Source organism: Stegastes partitus, unplaced genomic scaffold (genome assembly GCF_000690725.1).
Source record: "Stegastes partitus isolate 25-593 unplaced genomic scaffold, Stegastes_partitus-1.0.2 Scaffold227, whole genome shotgun sequence".
NCBI lineage: Eukaryota > Metazoa > Chordata > Actinopteri > Pomacentridae > Stegastes > Stegastes partitus.
Genome location: NW_007577958.1, coordinates 445629 through 471703, shown reverse-complemented (window position 1 = coordinate 471703; position 26075 = coordinate 445629). Strand labels below are relative to the sequence as shown.

Genomic DNA, 26075 nt, shown 5'->3' with positions numbered 1-26075 from the left:
GGTCTTTAGCTAATTCCAAGTTGACATACCATTTTATAATTTTTAGGAATTCCTACACCATCCTCTTCACTGAAGGACCAGGTGTCAACTGACCCTCATGACTCTGATGCAGAAAAAAGTGAAGGTAATTGTTTGAGGGTACTTGAGTATATGTAGTATACAACACCAACTTAGAGAAATATTTAATGTTCTATGTTCACATCCCAACTTTTATGCTATATTGCTTGTGTAACAGGTCTTCCACAAGGAGTGGAGAGTCAGGACTCTGAGCAGTTCTTCAGGAAGGTTCTGGGAGTGTCAGACGGCTCCTCTTTAGGAGGCATGAAGCCCATCTTGGAGGGCAGTAAGGGAGAACTCAATCGTAGCACTCTGCCACAGAGAGCTCTCCTCTCAGGTGTGTACGAAGGATGCGTGCAGATGATCATATAATTAAAAACTTTAATAATAATAAAATTCTTAGGATTCTGAAATCGGCACACAAATATGGTTTAAGTGAAGCTTGGCTTCAAACACCGTATGTATCTTGCAGGGTCCCTGCCCTCAGCTGGAATGATGGATGCCTTTCCTGGCCTCTCTCAGTCACCATTCTTTGACATGCGGTATGACCAGTATTGATTTGCTTGATTTATTTTATTTTTCAATAATATATATATTATGTTGTTCTGCCACAACTTATCTAAAAGCACACTTTATTTGATCTAGTTTTCAGTAGACTGTTGTTGATGTTTACACATGTAAGTCCTTTATTTTGTAATAGACAAAATGTTTTCACATTACAGGGACCGAGGAGGGCTCTTCAGTCCTGATGGGGGTGAGGAGAGCCCCTGGGCTACTCCCTCTACCCCAGCAACCCCTTCCTCTCCACCAACCCCCACAGAGGCTGAGGGCGATGGGCTGTCTTACAACCAGCGCAGTCTTCAGCGCTGGGAGAAAGATGAGGAGCTTGGAGAGCTGTCAACCATTTCTCCTGTTCTTTATGCCAATACCAACTTCCCTACTCTCAAACAGGACTACCCAGGTTAGTGTGAAAGAAATACCAAAACAACATATAGAACCTATTATTAAATTGAACTTCAAATTTAGATTATTTTCAACGTTTGCAACACTGTTCTAGATAAGCCGCTAATTATTTTTTCTTTCACAGACTGGGCTAGTCGCTGTAAGCAGATCATGAAGATCTGGAGAAAGGTGTCAGCTGCTGACAAGGTTCCATATCTGGTAGGTTCTTGGTTTTCTGTGTCCTTTGCTTTAAAAAGGATTAATTTACCTGAACAGTTGTTTGCTGCAGTTCTCTTTTAACAGAATTTATAAAATGTAATCAGTGATGCCGGTTCTTGTTATTCTGTGTTTGGTCACATTCTTAGTAGAAGCTTGTTCCCTCTTTTACATGAAAAATGACAATTACCAAGCTCAGATATACAGAAAGTTATAATCTGAAATGTCTGACATCTAGCAGATGGGCACTGCTTATTGGAACCCCAACAAGAACTTTGGCATTAAGATTGTTGGTAATTAGGTTCTGTGTACCCAGTGTATAGTGTTTCTACAGTTAAATAAGTAAAGAAGTCAAAATTTACATTGTCATATAATTCCTTTCTTTAGCAAAAGGCCAAAGATAACCGAGCAGCACAGAGGATCAACAAGGCGCAGAAGGTAGGTTAAAACATCAGCTTTCTCTTACAATGTGAGATTGAATAAAAAAAACTTGGTAGATTTCATTAGGGTCCTGGTGTATGGGCGACCAAATAGCAGAGTGGTTTGGGAGTATCCCACATGGGCACAAATGACATCAGCATTGAGTCCCTGATTTGATTCCCTGCTGAGTGCTACCTTACTGAATGTCATTCCTTTGCTTTCTTTACCAACATTTCCTGTCTCTCTACTTCTCCTTTATACTTAAAAAAAAAAAAAAAAACCTTAAAAAGTACAGATTGCTAATTTTTCTTCTGTACTGTCCTTTTGTCCTCTCACAGCAGGCAGAGAGTCAGGTGTGCCGGCCGATCAAGACAGAGCCGGGGCGTGTGAAGGGAGAACGGCCGAGTTTACACCTCCAGATCCCTCCACCTTCAGGCTCTACATCAGTCTCTTCCCAGCCCAGCTCTGCAGAAAGCCCATTTCCATTTCCTCCAGATTCAGGATCATCCTCTGTCTTTTTCTCAGATGGGCCTGTTAAGACCCCGTTGTCAGCTGATATCCGGACAGATCCCTTGGCCAAGCTTCCTCCTCAGTCGCCCCATTCTCACTCACACCCAACCACACCCTTCTCTCATGCTGGGGCCAGCCCTTTACAGGCCTCTTCCTCAGGTTATTCCGCTTCCGGCCCACAGGGTCCTCCTCAGGGACGGCCAGCCAGTCTTGGCCCTTTTGACATGCAACCAGGAACTCCTGGAACCCCCAGACGGGCTCAGCAGGTTGACCCCTACTTCAGATCACAGCTGCAGCAGCAACAGGGTCATCTACCACAGTCACAGCAAGGCTCTCAGGAGTCCCTAGGACCTCCAGAAAGTCCTCATTCAAGAGGTCCTGGGCTTGGGGAGTCACCCATCTTCTCACCACCCCACAATACCCACTATGGAGACCCTTTCAGAACCCAGCAAGGGATGGGACGGCCAGAATATGGTTCATCCCCGTCACCCTCTGCAGTGGCTTCCTCACCTGCAAGCACAGGGCAGTACAGGGCTGATATGAGTGCACCTTCTCCACGCTCATCTGCAGTTGGAAGACACGAGCTGTCTACTGGCTCCCCTGCTGGGATGCTGGAGTCTGGGGATGGTTTATTCAAGGCACCGATGACCCCTCGAATGCACCAAGGGGAGAGTGGGGCACTTCATCCTGGAGCCTCCCCGAGTCATCCTTCTGAAGGATACAGGCAGTCTCCCTCCCACACTTTCTCTGACCCCCATGCTCATGCACCGCTAACTCCCAGGCCGCAGTCAGGTGACAATTGTTCTCTTGGACCTCAGAGACACTCTCAACAGGAACAATGTCCTCGAGTGCCCTCCAGCCCACAGTCCCAGGGCAGCTCTCAGTCTCCCCACACTCCTGGTGGCCTGTCCAATGATGCTTACTCTGTCCATTCTCCTGCTACCCCTCGTTTTCAATCCCCTGACCCTTGTTCTCAACCACCTTCCAGGCCACAATCTAGGGACCCTTTTGCTACTGTCCACAAACCTCCTCGCACTCCCTCTCTTGCTCCAGAGGGAACTACAAATTACAAAACGTCACCTCATCCTAACCAGCCACCTCCAGGCCACCCCACCAACAGTTCTATAGGTGATCCTCTCTCTGGTAAACCATCAGCACCTCCTACTTTCAGCCGCAGCCCCAGCGCAGGAAGCTTCCAAATAACGCAACAGCAGACTCAGATGGCACAGGGTCAGCTTCAGCAACCACAGCAACAAACTCAGCTGACTCTAGGAGCAGACAACCTCAGTTCCAGGGTACCACCTCCCTCCGGATCTCAAGAATTACCAGCTGTTAACCCTCAAGACATACCTCATCAGCCGTCTTTGCCAGGCGCTCAAGAAATGCCTGACATTTCAGCAGTACAGGACCCTTCGTTAGTAGGACTTAGCCCATCTGAGCTGGAGAAGCACAGACAGGTATTAAAATATTAGCCGAGGGGTAGTCATTCTGTGCACTTGTGTAGGGGTTTTGCTAATCATCTCTTCTTGTCTTTTTTCAGCGCCAGAGACTGAGGGAATTCTTAATCAGACAACAAATGCAGAGAAATTCCATTAGACAAGAGAAGGAAGCTGCTGCCGCTGCTGCGGGCAGTGTATCCCCTGGCTGGTCTGGAGGAGAGATGGGAGCCTTTCAGCAGGATAAGGCACACAGAGCACCACCACCTTATCCACAGGTACACACCTTGACTACTACGGTAGCAACACCACAAATTTAGCATCTTGCCAATATTGTGAATATTATTATAAAACATTTTTGTATTAGGTTTGTTCTTTGCTGTGGAGTTCATAAAAAAGATGCTGAATGCCTCAACTAAAACTACAGATGCGCTGTTCTTTAGCGTACTTTGATTTCTCTGTTAATTGCTAAAAGCTAAATGGGAAAAGTATTGCAAATAAAAGGAACAGTACATTCACCTCTTTTTGCTGTTAATTCCTTCAGGATCGTGTCGCTGCTACTACTTCTGGAGCTCAGGCTTCTGTGGCAGGGAAGATGGCCATGGCAGCTGGAGGCATGGATGATAAGCTTATTCGCCCACCACCTCCAGGAACCCCTGCAATGGTGGATCCTAGCACACTAAGGCAAGCACTTCACTGAAGTAGATTATCTTGTTGTGTTGAAATGTAATGAGCCCAGGATCTCAAATTAGTCACAGAAAAAATTACTTAGCCCCAAGAGAAATATTTGTCACCCCGAATTAGTCCCACCTCTTTCATCTTCAAAACTCTATTATACAGCAAATCCCATTTGAATTAGAATATACATTTTATCTTTTGTGTGTCTCTGTTGACCAGGCTACCAGGGCCCACCAGACCTCAGGGCATGTTTGCCCGTCCACCATTCCCTCCTCAATGGCAGGGTCAGGCTCCAGGTCCTCGGAGGTTTCCGCAGCCTGGCATGGAGGCTATGGGAATAAGGCACAATCTTAATCCTGCTGTCAACATCCAGGGTATGGAAGGCATGGGTAGCCCTCACACCATGATGCCCGGACATGGAGGAGAGACCATGCAGCCACTTGGCCAAGGACCCCCACCACAGTTTATTGAATTGAGACATAACTCACAAAGGCTACCTTTGCGACCCCAGTTTATGCCCCGTGGACCCCAGCCAAGACCACGACTCTTTGTCCCACAGCAAGAGATGACAGGGCCTTATGCTCAGCAACATCCCATAGTTCAAGCTGGTGGCATTCAAACAGAGGGAGGCAGTGACTCACAGATGGGGTTACCACAGGGTGGACTCTCAGTGTTACTGCCTCAGCAGTCTACAGGATCAAGAACACAACAGCCCCACCTGCAGCCTCAAGCAGCTACTTCCACTCCAAACACTCCTAGTACTGAACAGCAACGGCTTTCACAACCAAGCCTAGTCACAGGACCCCAGCCTGCAGTGGTAGAGAACAGTGAGGAACTGCCAGAGCCTGACCTTGAGGGGCTAGGCGATGCTCCAGGAGACGGAGGTGTGGAGGATGAGGATGATTTGGCACTTGACTTGGACCCTGATAAAGGAGATGATGACTTGGGCAACTTGGACAACCTTGAAACCAATGATCCACATCTAGATGACTTGCTTAACAGTGATGAGTTTGACCTGCTGGCATACACTGACCCTGAACTGGACCAGGGAGACCCTAAAGATGTCTTTTCAGACCAGCTACGGCTGGTGGAAGCAGAAAGTGAGGCACCTTCATCCTCCTCTGGATCTGCACATGCTAAAGTGGAGGAGAAAGCAAAGGTGGAGCCAGGGCAGAAGCCTCTTACTACAGTCACTGCTACTGCACAGGAGTCTGCTACTCAACTGCCAGCCCCTGCAGAAACTGTTGATGTCTCCAAAGTCAAAGTAGAGGACAGAGGTCTAACGCCTCAGCTGCAACCAGGCCAGACTGTGGTGAAAGATGAAATGGGAGAGGCAGTTTCAATGCTTCTTGGGGCTGCACCAACAGCCAAGACTGCACAAACAGAAAATCAGTCAGCCTCACTTAGTTCTGTTCGATTAGGTGGACTTCCATACCCTTTACAAGGCCAAGCTGATCCATTGCCTTTTCCTCCAGCTGCTACGCATGGAGATATTGGTGATGATCCACTGGGGCTACCTGATGTAGGGGGACAGCACTCCCCTGCTGTAGACTTGGCAAAGGTAGAGAGCTCTTTAGATGGGGAACTGCCTCTTCTAATACAAGATCTGCTAGAGCATGAAAAGAAAGAACTACAGAAACAGCAACAGCTCAGTTCTCTGCACCAGGGAGGCATGGCACCTCATTTTTCTGGCCTCCCAAGTCAACATCCGAACCCACAGGCACCTGGGCAAATAATGCTGCCACACCACCATCGTCCACCACCCCAAGGAATGATAGCTCAGTCAGGGATGGTACCTCGTGCGCCACACATGATGCAGCAGCAGCAGCAGCAGCAGCAGCAGCAAAGGCTTATGGGACCAGGAATGGTGCCTCCACCTCACATGGCCATGGCCCAGCAGCAAGCCATGATGAGGGCGGGGCAGCCAGGGATCCATACAGGTCTCGGACATCAACCACAACCACAGCAGCAACCAGTGGTTAAACAGTCGCCTCTGGCCAACAGTTTCTTCCCAGATAAAGGTAAGCATGTTTGGTCACTGCCACTACTTTATGTAATGCTTTTTTTAAATACTTTATCAACAAACTCCTTTTGTTATTACAGATTTGGACAAATTTGCTGCTGATGACATCATAGATCCCATTGCCAAGGCAAAGATGGTGGCACTTAAGGGTATTAAGAGAGTGTTGGCGCAGGATCCAATGGTCGTTCCCTCCGGCATTAACAGGTATTTTTGTTAAACACTAAGCTTTGTATACATGACCTAGGCATTCTAATTTTTTTTTTCGCTATTATTTATAAATATAGCCAGTATGTTTTCATTCAACTGTTTAAAGGCAGTTTTATTTATACATAAATGTGAATAGAAATGATGCTGTTTTGTTAAAAAATGTTAAGCTTTTTCATCTGGAGAGGAAAACATTGTTCTATGGCGCCACACAGCAGAGAACACTCCTGCCCCCACAAGAACATAATTGCAATTGGAACTGGAAGGCTGCCAAAAATGGCAGTTCTTTTTGGACTTCATTTTACCAGTAGCTTGTTATGTTGAGCTTCTTCTTATTTTCAGTTGTTTTTCAGATAGCAAATACAATACTAGAATTACACATTTCAGTGTCAATGCAATCCAGCAACCTCTCAGTATGTCCACCTCCAAATCACTGAATGTGTAAATAACAGGTAACTTTCTTGATTCAAATGGTCACATCCAGTATAAAGATTCTTCATCTCTGCCAATATAGTTTGTTGACCTTTTTCCCAGCCTAATGACCATTGCCATTGAAATGCACTGTAGGGTGTGCAACAGTGAGAGTGCATCACAGTTCAAACACACGTGTCTATGCACACCAGTAAATAAATGCATGATCACTCATACAGTAGTGTTCTTCAGTATTGTTTTTGACCCTCTTCACTAGTGTATTCTGTCTGTTACTGGTTCAAGCTGTATCACACAGTTTAGTTGAAAAATAGGCTCCTTACAAGCAGCTGTTTATAAGATGAATAACTCTGCAGCCACTTGTTTGCGACAGTGATCTGTGTGTCACAGCTGAGCCAATAATGGTCCCCTCAGCCACCAGTACGTGCAGCTCCACTCCTAAAAACTGCTGAATTTGGTCAGTGTCAATGGCTGATGATTCATAGTAGTCAGTTTACTTTGAAGGTTCTATGCTTAAGATTTGTTTGTTCTGAACATTGCTCCTATGGGATATGCAGCGTTGCTCACTCAGCTGTTTGCGTAGGCAATAAAAGTTTAAAAGTTTGTTACTTATTGTTGTAAAGTCTGTTTTACACTCCCCCCAAACATGGTGACTGACTGAGTATGCAATACAATTCACTGTCCAGTGTCATGTAACACATCAGGTGGTGGTAATGATATGGTATTGTCTGACTTTTTGCACAATATTTAGAAAACTACAGACATATTGCTGTTCAATATGCTACAGCTATACTTATAGTTTTATTCTTTGCTTTCTTTTCAGGCAACAAGTTTCTCTGCTTGCTCAGAGGCTGGCGTCTGCCCCAGGCACAGATTCAGGTCAACCTACATCTGGACCTCCAAAAGTATGCTCTCTTGCTTTTCCGAAGTGACTTATTTGATTTAAGTTTTTTGCACGTAAGTTATTTACAAAATGATTTCTTTTTGTCTGTTTAGGAGGGAGAAACAAGTGATCCTGCCCAGTCGAGACCAAACCCTCCCCAGTTTGTGCAAGGAATTATCAGTATGTTACACCAGTCCTTACTCTTTTTACATTTATTCATTTGAGAAGAAGTTATATTGCCATCTTCACCTTTTTTTGTGGATGGCTTAAACTCTTTTCTTCTGTTACAGATGATGCAGAACAGCACCAATACGAAGAATGGCTTCTTCATACTCAACAGTTACTCCAGATGCAGTTGAAATTTTTGGAGGAACAGATTGGAGTACACCGCAAATCCCGCAAGGCACTGTGCGCTAAGCAACGCACTGCCAAGAAAGCTGGCAGGGAGTTTGCTGAGGCAGATGCAGAGAAACTAAAGTTGGTAACAGAGGAGCAAAGCAAAATTCAGAAACAACTTGACCAGGTGTGTAGATTTGAAAGAACCTGAAGAAAACTGTAAAAATCTTACAGTACACAGCAAAGGCATATGGAAAATTGATAGAAAAAACTGATTTGTTCATAAATATTCTGTTCTAGGTGCGCAAGCAACAGAAGGAGCACACCAATCTTATTGCGGAGTACAGAAGCAAGCAGCAGCAGCATCAGCAGGGCTCTGGTCTTCTTACCCCAGGCCATTCTGCACAGGGGGGGCCCTCTCACATGTTCCCCAAGATGCCTGGCCAGATGATGATGGGCCAGCAGGGAACACCAGTAATGGGTCAACACCCAGGCATGATGCCCCAAGGTGGAATGCCTGTAAGGATGCCCCAAGGGCAGCCCTTTATTGGAGGAGCCCAACCACAACTTCCTGCTGCTCTCGGAGCCAGTGGTGCCAGAGCCCCAGGTCCCCCTGGAGCTCCTTCAGGCTTCTTTCCACAGGGGCCTGGAATGCAAGGTGCAGACCCCAGGCTTCTTCAAGAAAGACAGCTTCAGCATAGGATGCAGATGGCAAAGCTCCAGCAACAGCAGCAGGTGATGATGGGCCAGCAACCAATGCCACACCCAAATCAACAGTCTGGTTTAATAACTCAACCACAGTCTGGCATGATGGGGAACCAGCTTATGGCCCAACCACAAACAAATACTCAGCAGGGAATGCTGACCAATCAGGCTAACCAACAGAACATGGTGCAGGTTCCACAAGGAATGGTTGGAGGCCAATCTGTGGCACCACCACCACAGAACATAGGAGGCCAGGCCATTAACCATACTCAAGCCATGATGGCAGCTCAGCCAGGGATTATGGGGAATCAACCAGTTGCCCCATCACAGCAACAGAGGCCTCAGCTGATGATGGGCCAACAGGGTATGGTTGGATCTCCAGGTCACCCAGGCCTCAGGGGACCCCAAGCCCAATTGACTCCACAACAACAAAACATTCTGGCCCAGCGCATGCTTGCATCTCAGCAGCAGCAGAATGTTGCCAAGAATTTAGTCCATCTTCAACAGCAACAGCAGCAGCAGCAGCAAATGGCACAGCAAAGACAACAAACACAGCTGATCAGTCAGCCTAGCCAAGAGCAAGGAGGGCTCTCCCAACCTTCTACCCCACAGATGGGCTCCTCACCTTCAGCAGGAAGTAACACACCTCAACCACAGGGATCTACAGACAGCCAAAACTCAGGACTCAAAGAGGGTGGAATCCTTAGCCCTGCTTCAAGAACGCCACCACAGCAGAGTGGACCCTCCACTCCTAATCAGATGTCCCAAATTGGTTCTGCAAATGATCATCAAACTGACCTGGGACGACAACAATTACAACAGCAGCAGCAACAGCATCACAACCAAGTTTATATGACCCAGCAACAACAATCAAATCCACAGTCTGTACATGAGCAACAAGCAGGTTTGGTTGGAAACCAGCAAACTGGTGTGCTTCAACAACAGCAACAACAACTTCCGCTGACTCTCCAGAGGCAAGGTTCCCTCAGTGCTGACAAACCCGGTTTGATGACTATTAAAGAGGAGGGGAAACCTATTGATTTCTTAGCTCATCAACAACAGCAACAACAACAGCAAACTGTTCAAAATGCCACACAACAGTCACAAGATTCCACCATGCAGCAGCAGATCATAGGCCAGAGCCACCCTGGCCAGCAACAGCCTATTGTAATGGGTCATAGTCCACAACAGCAGGCCCTCATGGCCCAGCAGCAGAAACAACAGGCCATGATGGGCATGATGAGAGCCCAGCAGCAAGGGATGATGGCACAGAGACCTGGAGTTCCTCCTGGACAGATCCGCACCCCTATCAACATCCAGGCTATTATTGCCCAGAATCCTCAGCTCCGCAATCTTCCCCCAAACCAGCAGATACAGCATATCCAGGCCATGATTGCACAGAGGCAACTCCAACAGGGGCAGATGCTGCGAATGTCAATAGGTCAAGGGCAACAAGGTCAGTTGAGGCCACAGGTGCCGCAGGTTGGGCAGCAGATGCTAGGGATGGAAGGCCATCAGATGCCATATGGAGCCATGGGGAATCCAGGAGCCGTGGGTAGTCAGCAACAGTCTAGCATGTTGGGCCAACAACCTGGTGCTGCTCCTCAGTTACAACAAGGGCTAATGGTCCCTGGACAACAACAGCCGCAATTAGGGGAGATGATGCAGCAACATATTATGAGAGGCCAGGTACCAGTGCCACGCTCCCCCATGGACCAGGGCCGTATGGTGAGGCCAGCATCTCCACGTCAGCCATTAGCCAACTCTCCTGGCGATCCACAACGGCACACATTTAATCAAGCTATGGGGATGCGACCACCCACTCCCAACCAGAACCAACAACAAGCACTAATGGCAGCTGCAGCAGGCCGTGTACAGGGCTCTCCCTCCCATGCATATTCTCCAAGAGGTCCTTTTGGCATGAGCCCAGCTCACCCTGCCTCACCCCATTCATCCCATGTCTCCTCACCCTCTATAGCTGACAGCAGGGCTGGAAGGGGGAGTCCATACAGCCAAGTCAAGGCATCCCCACTCAGGTCACCTGGAGCCAAGAGTCCACTTGACTGTCCAGGACTGAAAGTCGAAACTCAGACATCAGGCAATGAAACACCTCAGTCATGTTCAGTTATCTCCAATGGGCCACAGAGAGGCATGAATGTTCAGCAACAGATGCAGCAGACTACAGAAAGCCAGGTTTCTCACACACAACAAGGGGAGCTATGCAAGATGACAATACAGAACATTAAACAGGAACCAAGGGAGGTTCAGTGCGATGGTGCAGCAGAGGCTTATCCTGGGGCAATAAAGCGGGAAGCAACAGGTGAAACAGTTCCTTCTGGGAACAATACTAGCTTTATCAATGCTGGAAACATGACCAGAGACCCTGGGAGTCAAGGCCCTAGATCAGAAACTGGACAGCAACTTCTCCAGAAACTCCTGAGAACCAAGAACCTTCAGCTTGGGGCACAGAGGCCTTCTGAAGGTATCCACAATGAGATCAATGGTCACATCAACAGCAAACTGGCAATGCTTGAGCAAAAACTTCAAGGGACTCCACGAAACATGGAGGTATGTTTCTGTGAAGTGCATCAATTGTTTTTGTGGTCGTGTTGTTTGTGGGGAAAACCTTTCATTTTCTTGATCTTTACAGGATTTACAGTCTATAACAAAAAGGGCTCCTGTACAAAAGCCAAAGCGCACCAATAAGGCAGCTGGAGACCGAGGGCCGACCTCACGGAAGAAGAACAAGAAGGAAGAAGTTGGAAAAAGTGCTGAGGCCCTGATAAAACAACTCAAACAGGTAAAAGGATGGCAAAATGAATTTCCTGAATGATTTTTACCATTGATGTTTTGAAGAGTGATTCTTAGATTCTTAGACTAATGGACATCTAACCTCCAGGGTCTCTCTCTGCTGCCTTTGATGGAGCCTTCGATCACTGCCAGTCTGGATCTTTTTGCCCCTTTTGGAAGCAGCCCAGCCAATGGCAAAGCCCAACTCAAAGGATCATTTGGAAATGCAGTGCTGGACAATATCCCAGACTACTACTCTCAGTTACTTACTAAGGTATAACTAAACTGTACAAGTACCATCAATGTTAGGTTGTGGGTTCATGTTACTTGTAGAAGAAAGTCTTTAAAAACTCAGGTCTCAAGAACATATTGTTTGTGCTTTTACAGAGTAACCTCAGCAACCCTCCAACACCTCCATCCTCATTGCCACCTACTCCTCCACCATCAGTGCAGCACAAGCTGCTGAATGGAGTGACTCCTGGGGAGGACCTGTCTGAGGGTCAGAAAGACACCGAGCCAGCAGAAGAGCCAATGGGTAAATTCATAATGAGGATTTAACCTGCAGTTAGACAGCAGTTGAGTTCTAAACACTTTGTACTATAATATTGTGTTTTTCTTCTTCACATTCTGTTGCAGAGGAGGTAAAGAGCGTCGACATTCTGGCAGCTCTCCCCACCCCGCCACATAACCAGAATGAGGACATCAGGTACAATAGGATGATTGTCCTGAGGTGTTTGTCAGCCAGAGTACATGGATTTCTTTTTGTTGTGTCTATAAATGTGGGAATTTTTTATTCTTTTTTTTGTGCAGAATGGAGAGTGATGATGAGGATGCTCCAGAAAGCATCATTCCAGCCTCATCCCCTGAGAGTAATGTAGGAGATGAAACGCCACGTTTTCCTCACCTGCGAGAGCCTAAAGAGGAGGAGACGGAGAGAGCAATATCCCCCATCATACCCCTAATACCTCGCACTGCCATCCCAGGTATTATGCTGCATTTTCCCAAACGCAACAACAATATTGCTCATATGCATCAGCAGTGCATACCATTGTCTATACCCACTTAGCCTTTAGAGGGTTGCATGGACATATCTACATGTTTTTGGGAAATCTACTGGATTGTGTTGTTACATTTCTCATTTCATTTTCGCATTAAATCCATTTACTCTGTTAAAATGCAAACTAATAAATGCTGAATTTACACATTTTCTTGTAGAATTCCCAGAGAATAAACCATTTGAAGCACCTGACAGCAAGGTAGTTTCCACATCCAATCACTGGGACAAGGCCAAAAACAATGAGGTGTCTGTTACCTTTACATTGTCTTCTGCTGCAGCCAAGGTACTAAGCCATTATGTCATTTCCCATTTTACTTTTTTTTCCATCTCCTTGCATTTTAGCAGAACATTAAATGGGCTTTTTTCCCCTTCCCCAGAAATTGAATCACGTGATGATGGCTATGGCCCAGCTGCTCAACATTAGGATGCCTGGTACTTACGAAGTCACTTTCCCTACACAAAACCCTGACATGCCTGGTGTGGATGGGACTGGGAAAGGACCGGGTCAGTCGGGTAGGTATTTAGGGACTATCTTGTTGAATTGGATTGTCCTGATGTCTTTTTGTATTGCGGCACTTACAGGATGTGAATGTCAAGGCAGTCTGCTTCACCAAGTCCTGTGGAAATTGTCTAACTTTAAATATATGCTAAGTAAAATTAGCCCTGGCTTCTTTAGTTTTTTTGTGACGCTAATCTCTTGATTGTAATTTGAGCACGATACTTGATAAGTTTTGCCACTATACTAGAGTAACCACACTGACATTGCTCTGCAACGTTAATGCAGTGTTTATTTACAGTTTATGCAAACCATAAACGAGGACTAATGTTAAAGTGGTAATGTTTTCCAGGGCCGCTGTGTCCAAAAGACAGTGCTTCACCTGGTCAGGATGAGTGGCTAAGGCAATTTGATGTGTCTCTACCGGGCTGTACACTGAAGAAACAAGTCGACATTCTAGCACTTATTAAACAGGTTGGTCACTACTATCATTTTTTTTAACTATCTTTCTTTCTTTATATGTCTCGAAAGCTGTGGATCTCATTTACGCATTCTTCTCTCAGGAATTTCCGGAGAAAGAAGACAAACCAGTCCAGCACTGTTACACGACCAATGTAAATGATTTGGATGTGCGCCACCTCCCTGTTATACCAGTGGAAGAGTCTCCACCACCGTCACCATCACCATCGCAATCTCCTTTCCAACCTCCCCCATCACTCCCAGCTACAGCTAGTGAAGCTGAACCTTCCAAAATTTCAGCGTCTCCATCCCCTTCACCATCCAGTCCCACCAATGTTCAAACCAAGACTGAGCCTCAACAGGATGGCGATCCTCCTGTTGAAGCTGCTCAACCAACTGATTCCACAGAGTCTGAAACTGCTGCACCAGAGCCAGTCACTGATCCAGCACCTGCGTCTACAGTTTCCGATCCCACCACTCCTACAGAAGATCACCTGATTATTGCTATCAAGGAGGAGGACGTGGGCCCTGATTCAGCCGATCCTCCGAAAGATTCTCCCAACACCATAGAGTCTTCCCCTAAGGCTGTGAAGCAACGCAGGCCTCTCTCGCCTGATGAAGAGGTGGTGCACCCCAAAGTGAAAAAATGGAAGGGGATTCGATGGAAGCGGCTTCAGATTGTCATATCAATACGGAAGGGCGGGTCTAAGAAAGAGAGCAGTCGTGAGGTGTCTGAACTCATGGAACGCCTGCGCATCACTCTTCGACCAGAAAAGCTGCCTCGGGATAAACGCAAATGCTGCTTCTGCCACGAAGAAGGTGATGGTGCAACAGATGGGCCTGCACGTTTGCTGAACATCGATGTGGACCTGTGGGTGCACCTCAATTGCGCTCTGTGGTCCACAGAGGTGTATGAAACCCAGGGTGGTGCCCTCATCAACGTGGAGGTAGCCCTGCGCCGTGGTTTGAGGACTCTGTGTGCGTACTGCCAGAAAACTGGTGCCACCAACAGCTGCAACAGACTGCGATGCCCGAACGTCTACCACTTTGCCTGTGCTATCCGCGCACGCTGCATGTTCTTCAAAGACAAGACCATGTTATGCACCCAGCACAAGCTGAAGGGCCCCAGTGACGACGAACTCAGTACATTTGCCGTTTTGCGCCGCGTCTATATCGAGCGCGACGAGGTGAAGCAGATCGCCAGCATCTTACAGCGCGGGGACCGAATCCACCTGTTCCGTGTCGGGGGTCTCATCTTTCATGCTATTGGCCAATTGCTGCCCTCCCAGATGGCCAACTTCCACTCACCCACTGCCATCTTCCCCGTTGGCTACGAGGCCACACGCATCTACTGGAGCACACGGGTGCCTAACAAGCGCTGTCGCTACCGCTGCCGCATCAGCGAAGACGATGGCCGCCCCCTGTTTGAGGTGCGCGTTTTGGAGCATGGCATGGAGGATTTGCAGTACCGCGACACTACTCCAGAAGGTAAGAACTCTGCTCTCTAAATTGTTACGTGGTTTCTCTCAGCGTTGTACTCTTCTAACACTTCAAAAAAACCTCTCTTGACCAATGACTGAATTTGATTCAATGTCTTCGTCTCCAGGGATCTGGGAACGAGTAGTTCAGCAGGTGGCTAAACTCCGAGATGATTCATCCATGCTGAAGCTGTTCACTGAACATGTCAAGGGAGAGGAGATGTATGGCCTCACAGTTCATGCTGTCATGCGAATCACTGAGTCGGTAAGACTTTGCAGCCAGGAGAAGTTGCTCTTTCTGTCTCATTTAGTTTGTCTTTATCTGTCAGTTACAATTGAAGCCTATGATCAGTTTCATCAGAGGGGGATGTTTAAAAAACCAAAACCCTGTTACAGACTAAACCAAACATCACAAACTGTCATGTCGTATGAAGCTTCACTTGACTCCATGTGACCAGAGGGATTTATAGTCACACAAGTGTGCTACAATATATTGGCTTCACTGTCCATAGAAGTGCATGATTGACGTGGTTTGTGTCACTTTGGTTGTGTTTCAGTTACCTGGAGTGGAGAACTGCCAGAACTACCAGTTCCGATATGGCCGACACCCTCTGATGGAGCTTCCACTCATGATTAATCCCACTGGCTGTGCTCGCTCTGAGCCAAAGGTTTCCTCACACTGCAAGAGGTACAACATTATGTTAGCAATGTTAGCTGCTGCATTTGTAAGAAATACTGAACATGGTAGAAGTCATTGGAATGTTTGTCAGCTGCAGCAAGGAACAGATATAAATACTAAACAATGCTTTGTGATGTTACTCATATTTCTACAGTTTGTCCCTCGCTGGGCACCATATTCCATTACAGTAGTTGGAAAAAAAAGAATAGTGAAATAAACTGAGTTTTTTGGGTGTTGGTTCATTCATTCACTGACAGCTGAACAAATATAAAGTCCCATCCTGAGGACTGAAGCTTTAAAAACTCCTGTGTTCTGTTATTTGATACTCAGTTGTACACATTGTTGTCAAAGCCTTTCTAATTGAATCTTACGAATGATGTGCATCAACATTCACATTTTTTTATTTCTGTTTGTCTCAAGGCCTCACACTCTAAACAGCACCAGCGTCTCAAAGGCGTACCAGAGCACCTTCACCGGAGAGCTCAACACACCGTACAGCAAGCAGTTCGTCCACTCCAAGTCCTCCCAGTACCGACGCCTGAAAACCGAGTGGAAGAACAACGTGTATCTGGCGCGGTCCCGCATCCAGGGCCTGGGGCTGTACGCGGCCAAGGATCTGGAGAAACACACCATGGTCATCGAGTACATTGGCACTGTCATACGCAACGAGGTGGCCAATCGTCGTGAGAAGATCTACGAATCTCAGGTAATCAGAAGTGCACCAAATCATTATGGAATGAAAATGTGAGGGGAAATTAAAGAAAAAAACATGAATGTGGGTGGGTGTAGCTGGACTAACAAGAAACTTAACTCAGTGAAAATGACGTATTTACTTATTGGGTATATTTTCTTCTTTCGTAGAACCGTGGCATCTACATGTTCCGCATCAACAACGAGCAGGTGATTGATGCCACTCTAACAGGAGGCCCCGCTCGGTAAGTGCCGGCTTGTAAACTGCCGCCTTGTCGTAAACCCTTGAGTCTGGGATGTTTTTTAACCTACCTTTTTTCCTTCTTCTTCCCAGCTATGTCAACCATTCCTGTGCCCCCAACTGTGTTGCTGAGGTTGTCACTTTTGACAAAGAAGACAAGATTATCATCATTTCCAGCCGCAGGATCCCAAAGGGAGAAGAGGTGCAGTGCATGACATAACTAACTCTTTTTATATGCTTTTGATTCCCCCTTTTTTAAATAAAACAGCCTTTAACTGTCTCCGTTTTCTCATTCCAGCTGACGTACGACTACCAGTTTGATTTCGAGGACGATCAGCACAAGATCCCTTGCCATTGCGGAGCCTGGAATTGCCGAAAGTGGATGAACTAACGTGGAGAAAGGAAATGGAGAGTTGGCATCTCCGTGGCACCAGAACACTCCTGCGCCAAAGCCTTTGAATCCTACATAGCCAGTGCATAAGCTGTTCGGAAAAGATGTGGAGGAAGGCTGGCCTCCACTATTGAAAGACTAAAGTGTTGACACCTGTAGCCAAAGGTTTGAAGAGCATTAATCAATAAGCAAGCAACCACCTTACATCAACAGCAGCTTGATAGGTGGGACTAACTTTCATGTTTGGACTAATGAATCACCCTTTCCTCAGCCAAAACCCTCCCTCCCTCCCCTTTTTCCTCAACTATTCTATTCTCAATAAGCTTACGGTGGCTGGAAAACAATCCTCAACATCTACCAAATGATTCTGACCCTCTGCTATCAGTCCTTGTAGTGCAGAGCTCACCCGGAGCTTCGACAAAAAGCCATTTTAAAAATACTAAGAGTGAACTAAGGATGCATTTTTTTGAAGTTGGACCTATTTCCTGTCCCGCCTGACCACACCTCCTCCTCCTCCTTCTCCTCCCCTCTTCCTCACCTCCCAGAAATGGCACTTTCCCCCCCTCATCAATGACTCACGACGACAACACGGATATTGGCTCGCTAGACAATCTTGATGTGGCTCTGTGTAAGAACTACATATGATCGATGGAGGGAGGGAGGGAGGGAGAAAAAAAACAGAAAAGAAAAAAAAAAAGATGTACGTAAATATAAAATTTGAGATGCTATTGATCTGTGGCTCCAGCGGCACCAGATGTTTCTTGACTGTGTGGAGCTCCAAGGTGGGTTTTAGTCGGACCCAGTCTACCTCACTGATTTAGCGGGAAGTGACTGCTTTGTATAAAAAAACTGTTAACTGCTACTGTGGAATTACTCTGTGGGGGGGTAGGGGTGGGGCAGCAGCGGCGGCGGTGGTGGTGGTATCGGTGGTGGTATCAGTGGTGGGGGGAGGGGGTTGTTTTTATGGGCTTAGCCTTCTCGGACAAGCAGGGAATCTTTAGCAGCAGGTTTGCTCTATCTACTCTATGCTGATGATGATTTACAATAATGAGCCAACATAATTATTATTCATGGATTATTTATACAGAGGAAATATATGACAGTTTTGATAAGATATTGCATTAAAATCACAATCAAGCTTAGTGGGTGTCCTGTATGCCACCAAATCATCCTGGATATTGATGTAGCTTTTTTTTTTTTCTTCTTCTTCTTCTTTTTTTTTTTTTTATTTATGAATCTCAAAACCATGCTATTAGCTGTGTGAAAGCACAATAACATCCGCCTTTTTTCAGTTTGCTCCAGACAGTAAACGGTGTGAGTAAATGGCTCAAGGATCGCTTTGATTATGGAAATCCAAAATGAACCCTTTAGCTGGTTGCTTCATACATTGAAGTTGTTTAAAAAAAGAAAAAAGAGAAAAAAAAAAAGGAAAAACACGAGCCAGTGGATGCATGACTACTGTCCCATTTAATGCTTCTTATTCCCCCAACAGCTCGGATCTTTTCACAACTCGACCTTAAACTTTGAATCATGCCTCTTCCTCTCTTGCATTATTTAATGGACTGTTGTTAAATTTTACTGTAGTAAGTCTTCCTCCGCCTGAGTACAGCCTGCAGTGTTTCTACTTCCCCCTGTAGTGTGCTTTTTTCTAGTGCTGGTACTGTCTTCTTGAGGCTGAACTGATGGCAGGGAAAGACTTATTGGAAAAAAGGGCATTTGTTTTTCATTTCTTGTGTAAGATGAATGAAAAAAGAAAAGAAAAAAAAAAAAGTCTTTAAAGGGAGCTTTACTAAAAAAAACTCCACCTTCCCATACTACTTTGTTTCCTCCTTCCCCTTAACCTAAGACCTCACATGATTTAAAAATGCAAAGTTGTACAAACTGTAAATATAGTATATGCATTAGGGGACAGCAACTCTTTATCCAGCCCCTTTGTAATCAATAAAGTCAAAAGTGTAGAAAAATAAAATTGAAAAAAAAAAAATAAAACAAAAAAAAAAAATCAACCACTGGATATCATTTTAACAAAGATAAAGCTGTACATAAATATAAATATATGTAAAATGGCAAACTAATATCTTTATGTATATGAACCAGAGTGTTTTGCATTTACCTGTTTTTCTATTAGTGTTTTTTGCTATAAGCTCTGAGACAAGTTTGTTAAAAATAGGTATGAGAAAAACCGTCTGGTCTTTCTCGAATCAGTCGCGACGAGAAGCCGAGGTGATTTCAGAAGCGTTTGGATTCGCGCCGAGAGTCGATAATTAGACATAAAAATCACTTCTTGCATAAAGCAGTACAATGGTGCATAGCATTTGTATTTATGTAATATTGTTCGTGTTTATTTTTTTCTTTTTCTTTTTTTTTTCTTTTTATTTATGCTACTGCTTGTTGATTACCAAAACCTGTCCCTTAATCGGTCACAATTGGATTAATATAGTCTTGAATGGAAAATCTTGAATTCCCTAGAATATTGTTAGTGTTTTTTGCTTTTTTATATCTTCCCTATAGAAGTGAATGTGTTGGTAAACCTTGTGAAATGGTTACTTGGCCTAATGTATGTTATGATGTAATACTCAAAGTTAATCCCATACTTAACCTGGTAATGAATTGCACTCTCATAGTATAACAGAGAACTTCTCTAAAGTGGTAGATATTGATCAAGTATCCGAAGCAGTGATATATATATTTTTTGGTATGTTTCTATTTCAAGGGAAGACCATGACGAGACATTATGCCGCTCTCACTGGATTTTAGCCTAAATAATTTTTAACTTCTCTGAATCTTAATTTAAGTTCTCTGCATATCTTATAATTTAATAAAGTTTGCTCAAATTGAAGGTTTTTTTTAACCTCACCTACTTTTTAAAAAGATGTTGCATCTGTACAGCAGAGATACTTTTAGGGAATATGAATAAATATAATGATCATTTTTATTGTATGTGGCATGTTTTGTATGGATATTATTTTGAATTGTACATATTTTTTTCAGGACGCCAGAGGTTGCATCTCTTTATATACTGGTTTCCCCCACTCCCTTTCCCCTTCATCTTATTTCTTTGTCTGCTTTTGTTTCTTGTAAAGGAAAATAAAATGCATTTTAAATATGTTCTCATTTTCTGTCGTTAGAACGCGACCTGAGCTTCGTGTTTAGGCCACGTGGCAACAGCAGGTTGAGCAGATCTAAAGGGGAGAGAGAAGACTTCAAGGAAATTCACATATTCATATATATATCTGGGCTGCAGGGTGGCGCAGTTAGTAGCACTGTTGCCTCGCAGCAAGAAGGTTGCCGGTTCGCGGAATCTTTCTGCGTGGAGTTTGCATGTTCTCCCCGTGCAGCGTGGGTTCTCTCTGGGTTCTCCGGCTTCCTCCCACACAGGTCCAAAAACATGTTGAGGTTAATTGGTGATTCTAAATTGTCCGTAGGTGTGAATGTGAGTGTGCTTGGTTGTCTGTCTCTTAAGTGTGGCCCTGTGATAGACTGGTGACCTGTCCAGGGTGTCCCCTGCCTTCACCCTGAGTCAGCTGGGATAGACTCCAGCCCCCCCGCGACCCTAGTGAGGATTAAGCGGTGTATAGATAATGGATGGATCTATATATCTGTAGTGTGTTGGCAGTTGTTGAAGTTGCATTATGGGTAATGTAGGCTCCACATTTTGACAAGGAGGACAAATATCAGTTTTGATACTTTCTAATTGTCCACTGTGATGCTGGCTGTTTCAAAGGAGCTCTGAAATGCCAGTATGGACAGAATGATTTCAGAAAACACCTGTTTGTCAAGACAGATTTCAGGAAATGTGATCCTGTTTAAATCCTAGTGTATGCTCACATCCCTCTCTGGTCAGTGATTAAACCAGGGGTCTCGAACTCCAGTCCTCGAGGGCCGCAATCCTGCAAGTTTTAGATGTTTCCTTCTTCCAACACACCTGATTCAAATGATCAGGATCGTTATCAGGCTTCTACAGAGCTTGATGATGAGCTGATCATTTGAATCAGGTGTGTTGGAAGAAGAAGAAGGAGTTCGAGACCCCTGGATTAAACCTCTAAACTCACCTCTGTATATCAAAGCTGCATATTCAGATTTTTTTTTATGAAATAATCCTTGCCTGCCTTAGAATGGCTTCGCTGTAACTCTCTTATGTGCACATCTATCTCTCTCCGTGCACTATTCTGCCACCTGTCTCCACACAAACACTGCAAACTACTTTTTAACGACACAATGGAAGGTTGTAATGTTGGAATTCAGCCATACGTGTTCAAAATGGAAACCGATTCGTAGGAATAGCGATACCAAAAGTCCCACCCTGCAAATTGGCAAGACTAGTTTCTCAGGTTGTGCTTCTTATGAAGCTGTCGGAATGAGTGTTTTTGAGACTGTAGCTGGTACACTGCAGCTTCTAGGTTAACAAGGTCTAAAAGTTGATTTAATTAAATTGTAAAGGAGCTGCTGAAAACAAAAAAACACTGCATGGCATGTTGGAAAAAGCACCGGTCAAAGTCACAGATAAGAAAAAGAGGAATTTATTGTATATCATCTATATACACTTTTGAACTAATTCTGAAAAGATCTGCACAATATTATTTTGAAAGTATTACCTATGAACAGGATGTCTGATGGTCATATACCCATGGCAACAAACCAAACATGGACAGGAGTGTTTTTGACAATTTTGGTTCAACTGACAGCAGTCTCCCATTTCCCCTCCCGGCTCTCTTGTCCGCTACGCTCTGCCTGCTGAACTACTACCCATGTTAACAGTAGCAGCAACATTTCTGGGGTACATAGCCAACGACGCAAACAAAAACAAAAAAAAAAAACAAAAACGGAAAAGGACACATAAGAGGCGGGAAATACATGTCTTAAGTTCAACTACCTCAGTGCAGAGGACCCAGTGTTTGACAGCATGCAAAATGGATACGAAACATGACACATGGATTCTGGATCAAGAGATGGCTTAACTAACATTAACTAACGCCCTTGTGGACATAACAGTGCAGAGCCCAATGGTGACAAATGTCAGTGTAACACTTTCATAGTCTCGTCCGCAGAAAGACTCGGAGCCGCAGACGTAAAATGAAAAACATGCAGTTTCACTTGAGGGGTAAAACTTCTCGACTACGTTTTACATCTAACCGTGTGTTCCCTGCGTGTGAACTGTCAGCAGTCGTCTGTGTTTCTGAATAAATAGCCAGTGGCAGTATCAGGATTTAAGGTTTCCATGATGCTCCTCAGGATTCCAGTGTCAATGAGAAAAACGAGATGTCACCCCAGAGGACATGTGTAGAAACAGATCTGCATTGCTGTGCTCGCAATAGAGCCCAACAAGCAATACAATTACATATATATATTTATATTAAAAACAAAAAAACAGAAGTTGCAGCAAAGTGATCTGGGATCAGTAGTACCACCAAATTGCCAAGAGAGGAGCAACTGAAAAACAAATTCCAGCAGATAACACAGTCTATTTCCTGGCACAGTTAGAAACCATGCAGACAGATCAAACAACAGACTTCTGAAAGTACCATCCAATTAAAATCACTGTTCAAATGTCCCACTGGTGCTTGTGGCATAAAAGGAAAACAAAAAAAAAAAATTGCATGTTTTATTTACAAATCATATGTACCCATCATCAGTAGTGTCTAATGTCAAAGTCAGAAGAGAACACCCATCATGACGTCTTTACACGAAACACAAAAAATATACTTAAAAAAAAAACAGAAACGGTATTTCTCATTGCCATTTCACACGCCTCTTGTCCGCTCAGTTTGCTCGATGTCGTCGCCCGTCACCGAACAGGGTTACGGCTACATTCGGATTTCACCTCGCTAAAATGAACGCGATAACCCTTTAACGTCTGATGGTGAAGGCTCCAGCTGAACTAGGACGTTCGTTTTCATATCAAGACTGGTTTGTCACATCTCATCTCACAGTGTTCATCAACATGAAATAAAAACTATAAACAAATAAATAAAAACAAACAAAAAAAAAACAAACCATCCCAAACATTATCCCTGCCACATTTTTTCAAACTAACACCAGGACTGGACCGCATCTGCTTTTGTGATACCTGCGGGGGTCTCACGCGCGATGAGGAAGCTACAGTTGAGTGCAACTAATTTCTGGAGGATATTCAAGTGTGGGATTTTAAAAAAAAAAAAGAAAGAAAAAAAAAGAAGCACAATCTGGCTGTTCATGCTTAAATGACCGAGTGTCCGATAACTGATTATGTCTAATGAACTACAGCCTATACCAGAAGACAGCTTAGTGTCTTAGAAACATGCTAGTAGTCCAGACACCTTGTACACACACGACTAGAAACAGTGCTTCAGCCTCTTCCTCCCCCCTCCTCCTCCTCCTCCTCCTCCTCTTCACACACCTACAGCGACAGAATGTGATGTTTGTCGTTCTTTAAAAACCCACGACATGCTCCGCTCTTCTGGACGCCGTTTAGTCCGTCATTGGACAATTTCAGAGAGGTAAAAAGATCAAACAAAACAAAAAAATAAAAAATCCTGTCACTGTACAATAGTAATAATTCCTGCCATGAGAAATGAGAACGAAAAGGACTGAGTGCGATGATATTAACAGTGGTAGTGCTGTAGTGTTGTGGCCCGTGGAGAAGGGGGGGTCGAAGGGGAACAGAGGGGAGGAGGGGGACACGTGAGGAACAAAGGGGTGGCGGGGGGGAGAGAAAAGTCAGGAGGAGGAGGAGGGAGGAGGGAGGGTGATTCTCAGTAGTTTTGGCTAAAAAGGTGAGGTAGGCCTTGTCACAACTTGGAGTGTGGCTTTAAAACTGGCAGGGTTTTTCATTTGCAGTCTGTCTTTAGTGTTTGTTTCCTATGGGAGTGTGGTCTGGTTGTGCGTCTCCAGCACGTCTTTCGCGCCGCCTGGCCGCTCACATCTTGACGTCCTCCTCCACGCTGAGCTGAGACAGAGTCTTCTTGATGCGCAGGGCCGTCAGTCTGGCCGCTCCGTTGGCGTACCAGCACTCCCTCATGATCTTCCCCATCACACGCAGCGACTGTGCAGACAAAAGGACACACGGGTTAGAGTTACGAAACACAACTTCTACCTCTAATCCTCTCAACTACAAGCACTTCCTGGTCAGTGTTTGGCTACTGTTGTGTTTTTATTCACTCAATATAAAGTCCTGTGCCTCTGTGGAAACAGCACAAGCATGGTGGAGAGAACTCAAACATGTCTTTTGTGCAGTATAACAATGTAATAATGCTGTTATAGCACGCAAAAAAGAAAAAACTACAATTTGGTTTCTGTGATTTACAACCATTAAAAAAAACAAAACAACCAACATGGATAACATTCTTCCAAGCACCCAGGGTGTTACCAATAATAGGAAAAACATTTTAGAGAGGTTTTACTGCTTATATTTTTGGCTCCATAATGGTGCCCTATCTGCTCAGCCTGCAGTTCAGCTCAGCTCTACTCAACATTTTGTTACACGATTGTCAGTCACAGCTGCCACGAAGCACAAATTACATTTATTTTACTTTTTAATCAGTTCATTTTTGGTACTTTTTAAATGTAGACTGATGCGATTTTAATGAAATATCACAACCTTGGTGTTTGGTTAGGTTTCCCCCCAAAAAAACAAAAGTCACACATGATTCGTTGAAGGAAAATTCAACAATTCTAGTTTCTTCTTATGATAAATGACGGAATTCTGGCAACTTTTAAGAAGAATACTTTCAAGTCTTCGGTTAAATAAGATCTCTGATTGTCCCGTTAAATGTAGTTTCTGATCTGCACTAATATTTTAAACCGATGAAATAAAGGATGTTTAAGATAAAAGTCTCAGAGAAACCTTTGAGGTTACAAAAGTCACATCAAGAAAAATCCTCCTGCATCGATAAATTCCCACTGCTCAGCCCTGCTCAGCCCTGCACTTCTATGAAGTGACGCAGAAGGAAACCTGCCGGCCCTTTAATAGGCTTCTGGACCTATTATTGACTGATATAAAAAGAACAATGGAAGATGAATGACACAAAACTCTCAAAATACACTCCAACAACACTGATTTAGACATGAGCAGCCCAAATTAGTAGTCGAGTCAGAACATCTTGTACTGCCAAGCAAATAAAGCCCAACTGCTTCCCTATACAGCCTCTCAGCATATTTTTAGAAAAGTGCAGCTGTTAGTGTACATAGTGTGAAATACCTCGTAGCTCTGCCACCAGTTGGGCACGTTGGGCCTCAGTTTCTGGTCACACACCACCTTCCTCATCTCCTCTATGGACGGGTCAGAGGGTACGAGGTCGTAGTAGGGCAGCTGGTACTCTTCGTGGATACCTGCAGGACATAACGGAGAAGCCTGATCAATCTCTGATGTAATGCAGTTGAGTCATCATTTTTTTTTTTTACCCCCACCATCAGCTGCAGTTCGTGTTCTTACCTCCTGCGTTGCAACGACGCGCAATCTCCCAGTACACCAGGCCCAGCGCGTAGATGTCGGCACACTTGAAGGAATCAAAGTGTTTCATGTTGATGGTTTCATCCAGGACTTCTGGAGCCATATACCTGGGAGGGGGAGGGCACAAAGAGTGAGCAGAGTGAAGAGGATCATGCACTGGTAAAGAGGTAACTTCACAATATAAGCCTTTGCAGCTTTCCTGAGGAGGGAAGAGCTTTCCCTCACACGGCAACATGATGCTGAGACCTGCAACCGTACTTCTGAGAGCTCAACATGTCAAAAGCTCCGTTCGTCTCCTTGACGAGGACGAACAGCGAGTCGATTTTCACATCAGGAGGACGACTTTGGTTTGATGATGACCAAACATGTCGGTGACCTTTCCTTGTGACACAAACCCCATCTCAGCTTTCAACACTTATTTGCTGATTGCTCCTCAACAGAATGGTTCAGGAAAAAGGAATTATCCCCACCGCTAACATGCAAACTCTCCAGAACCCAAGACAAGGAAATTCCATCCATCCATCCAT

The 26075-nt window shown here is 44.9% G+C and overlaps 2 protein-coding genes across 3 annotated transcripts in view; one reads left to right on the top strand and one right to left on the bottom strand.

Annotated features, from left to right (window-relative positions):
- The window catches only part of kmt2d (lysine (K)-specific methyltransferase 2D), a 31248-nt gene extending 11021 nt beyond the window's left edge, over positions 1-20227 (top strand). For both annotated transcript variants that reach the window (XM_008281233.1, XM_008281232.1), the window contains exons 26-55: positions 47-124; positions 236-394; positions 530-599; positions 780-1018; positions 1145-1218; positions 1603-1653; positions 1974-3602; positions 3686-3859; positions 4126-4265; positions 4479-6280; positions 6363-6486; positions 7739-7820; positions 7912-7978; positions 8089-8321; positions 8435-11407; positions 11490-11639; positions 11739-11903; positions 12017-12164; positions 12266-12335; positions 12440-12612; positions 12845-12969; positions 13064-13199; positions 13535-13656; positions 13746-15129; positions 15248-15384; positions 15677-15807; positions 16219-16504; positions 16660-16733; positions 16823-16931; positions 17028-20227. In XM_008281233.1, the coding sequence (XP_008279455.1) occupies positions 47-124; positions 236-394; positions 530-599; positions 780-1018; positions 1145-1218; positions 1603-1653; positions 1974-3602; positions 3686-3859; positions 4126-4265; positions 4479-6280; positions 6363-6486; positions 7739-7820; positions 7912-7978; positions 8089-8321; positions 8435-11407; positions 11490-11639; positions 11739-11903; positions 12017-12164; positions 12266-12335; positions 12440-12612; positions 12845-12969; positions 13064-13199; positions 13535-13656; positions 13746-15129; positions 15248-15384; positions 15677-15807; positions 16219-16504; positions 16660-16733; positions 16823-16931; positions 17028-17120 (11198 nt within the window). In that variant the 3' untranslated portion in view covers positions 17121-20227. The remainder of the gene's footprint in view (positions 1-46; positions 125-235; positions 395-529; positions 600-779; positions 1019-1144; positions 1219-1602; positions 1654-1973; positions 3603-3685; positions 3860-4125; positions 4266-4478; positions 6281-6362; positions 6487-7738; positions 7821-7911; positions 7979-8088; positions 8322-8434; positions 11408-11489; positions 11640-11738; positions 11904-12016; positions 12165-12265; positions 12336-12439; positions 12613-12844; positions 12970-13063; positions 13200-13534; positions 13657-13745; positions 15130-15247; positions 15385-15676; positions 15808-16218; positions 16505-16659; positions 16734-16822; positions 16932-17027) is intronic.
- Positions 20228-23811: 3584 nt separating this feature from the next.
- Positions 23812-26075, bottom strand: part of acvr1ba (activin A receptor type 1Ba) — a 15154-nt gene continuing 12890 nt past the window's right edge. The window contains exons 7-9 of the mRNA XM_008281230.1: positions 25531-25655; positions 25297-25427; positions 23812-24141 (exon numbers count right to left, since the gene is read on the bottom strand). Coding sequence (XP_008279452.1) covers positions 24016-24141; positions 25297-25427; positions 25531-25655 — 382 coding nt within the window. The 3' untranslated portion in view covers positions 23812-24015. The remainder of the gene's footprint in view (positions 24142-25296; positions 25428-25530; positions 25656-26075) is intronic.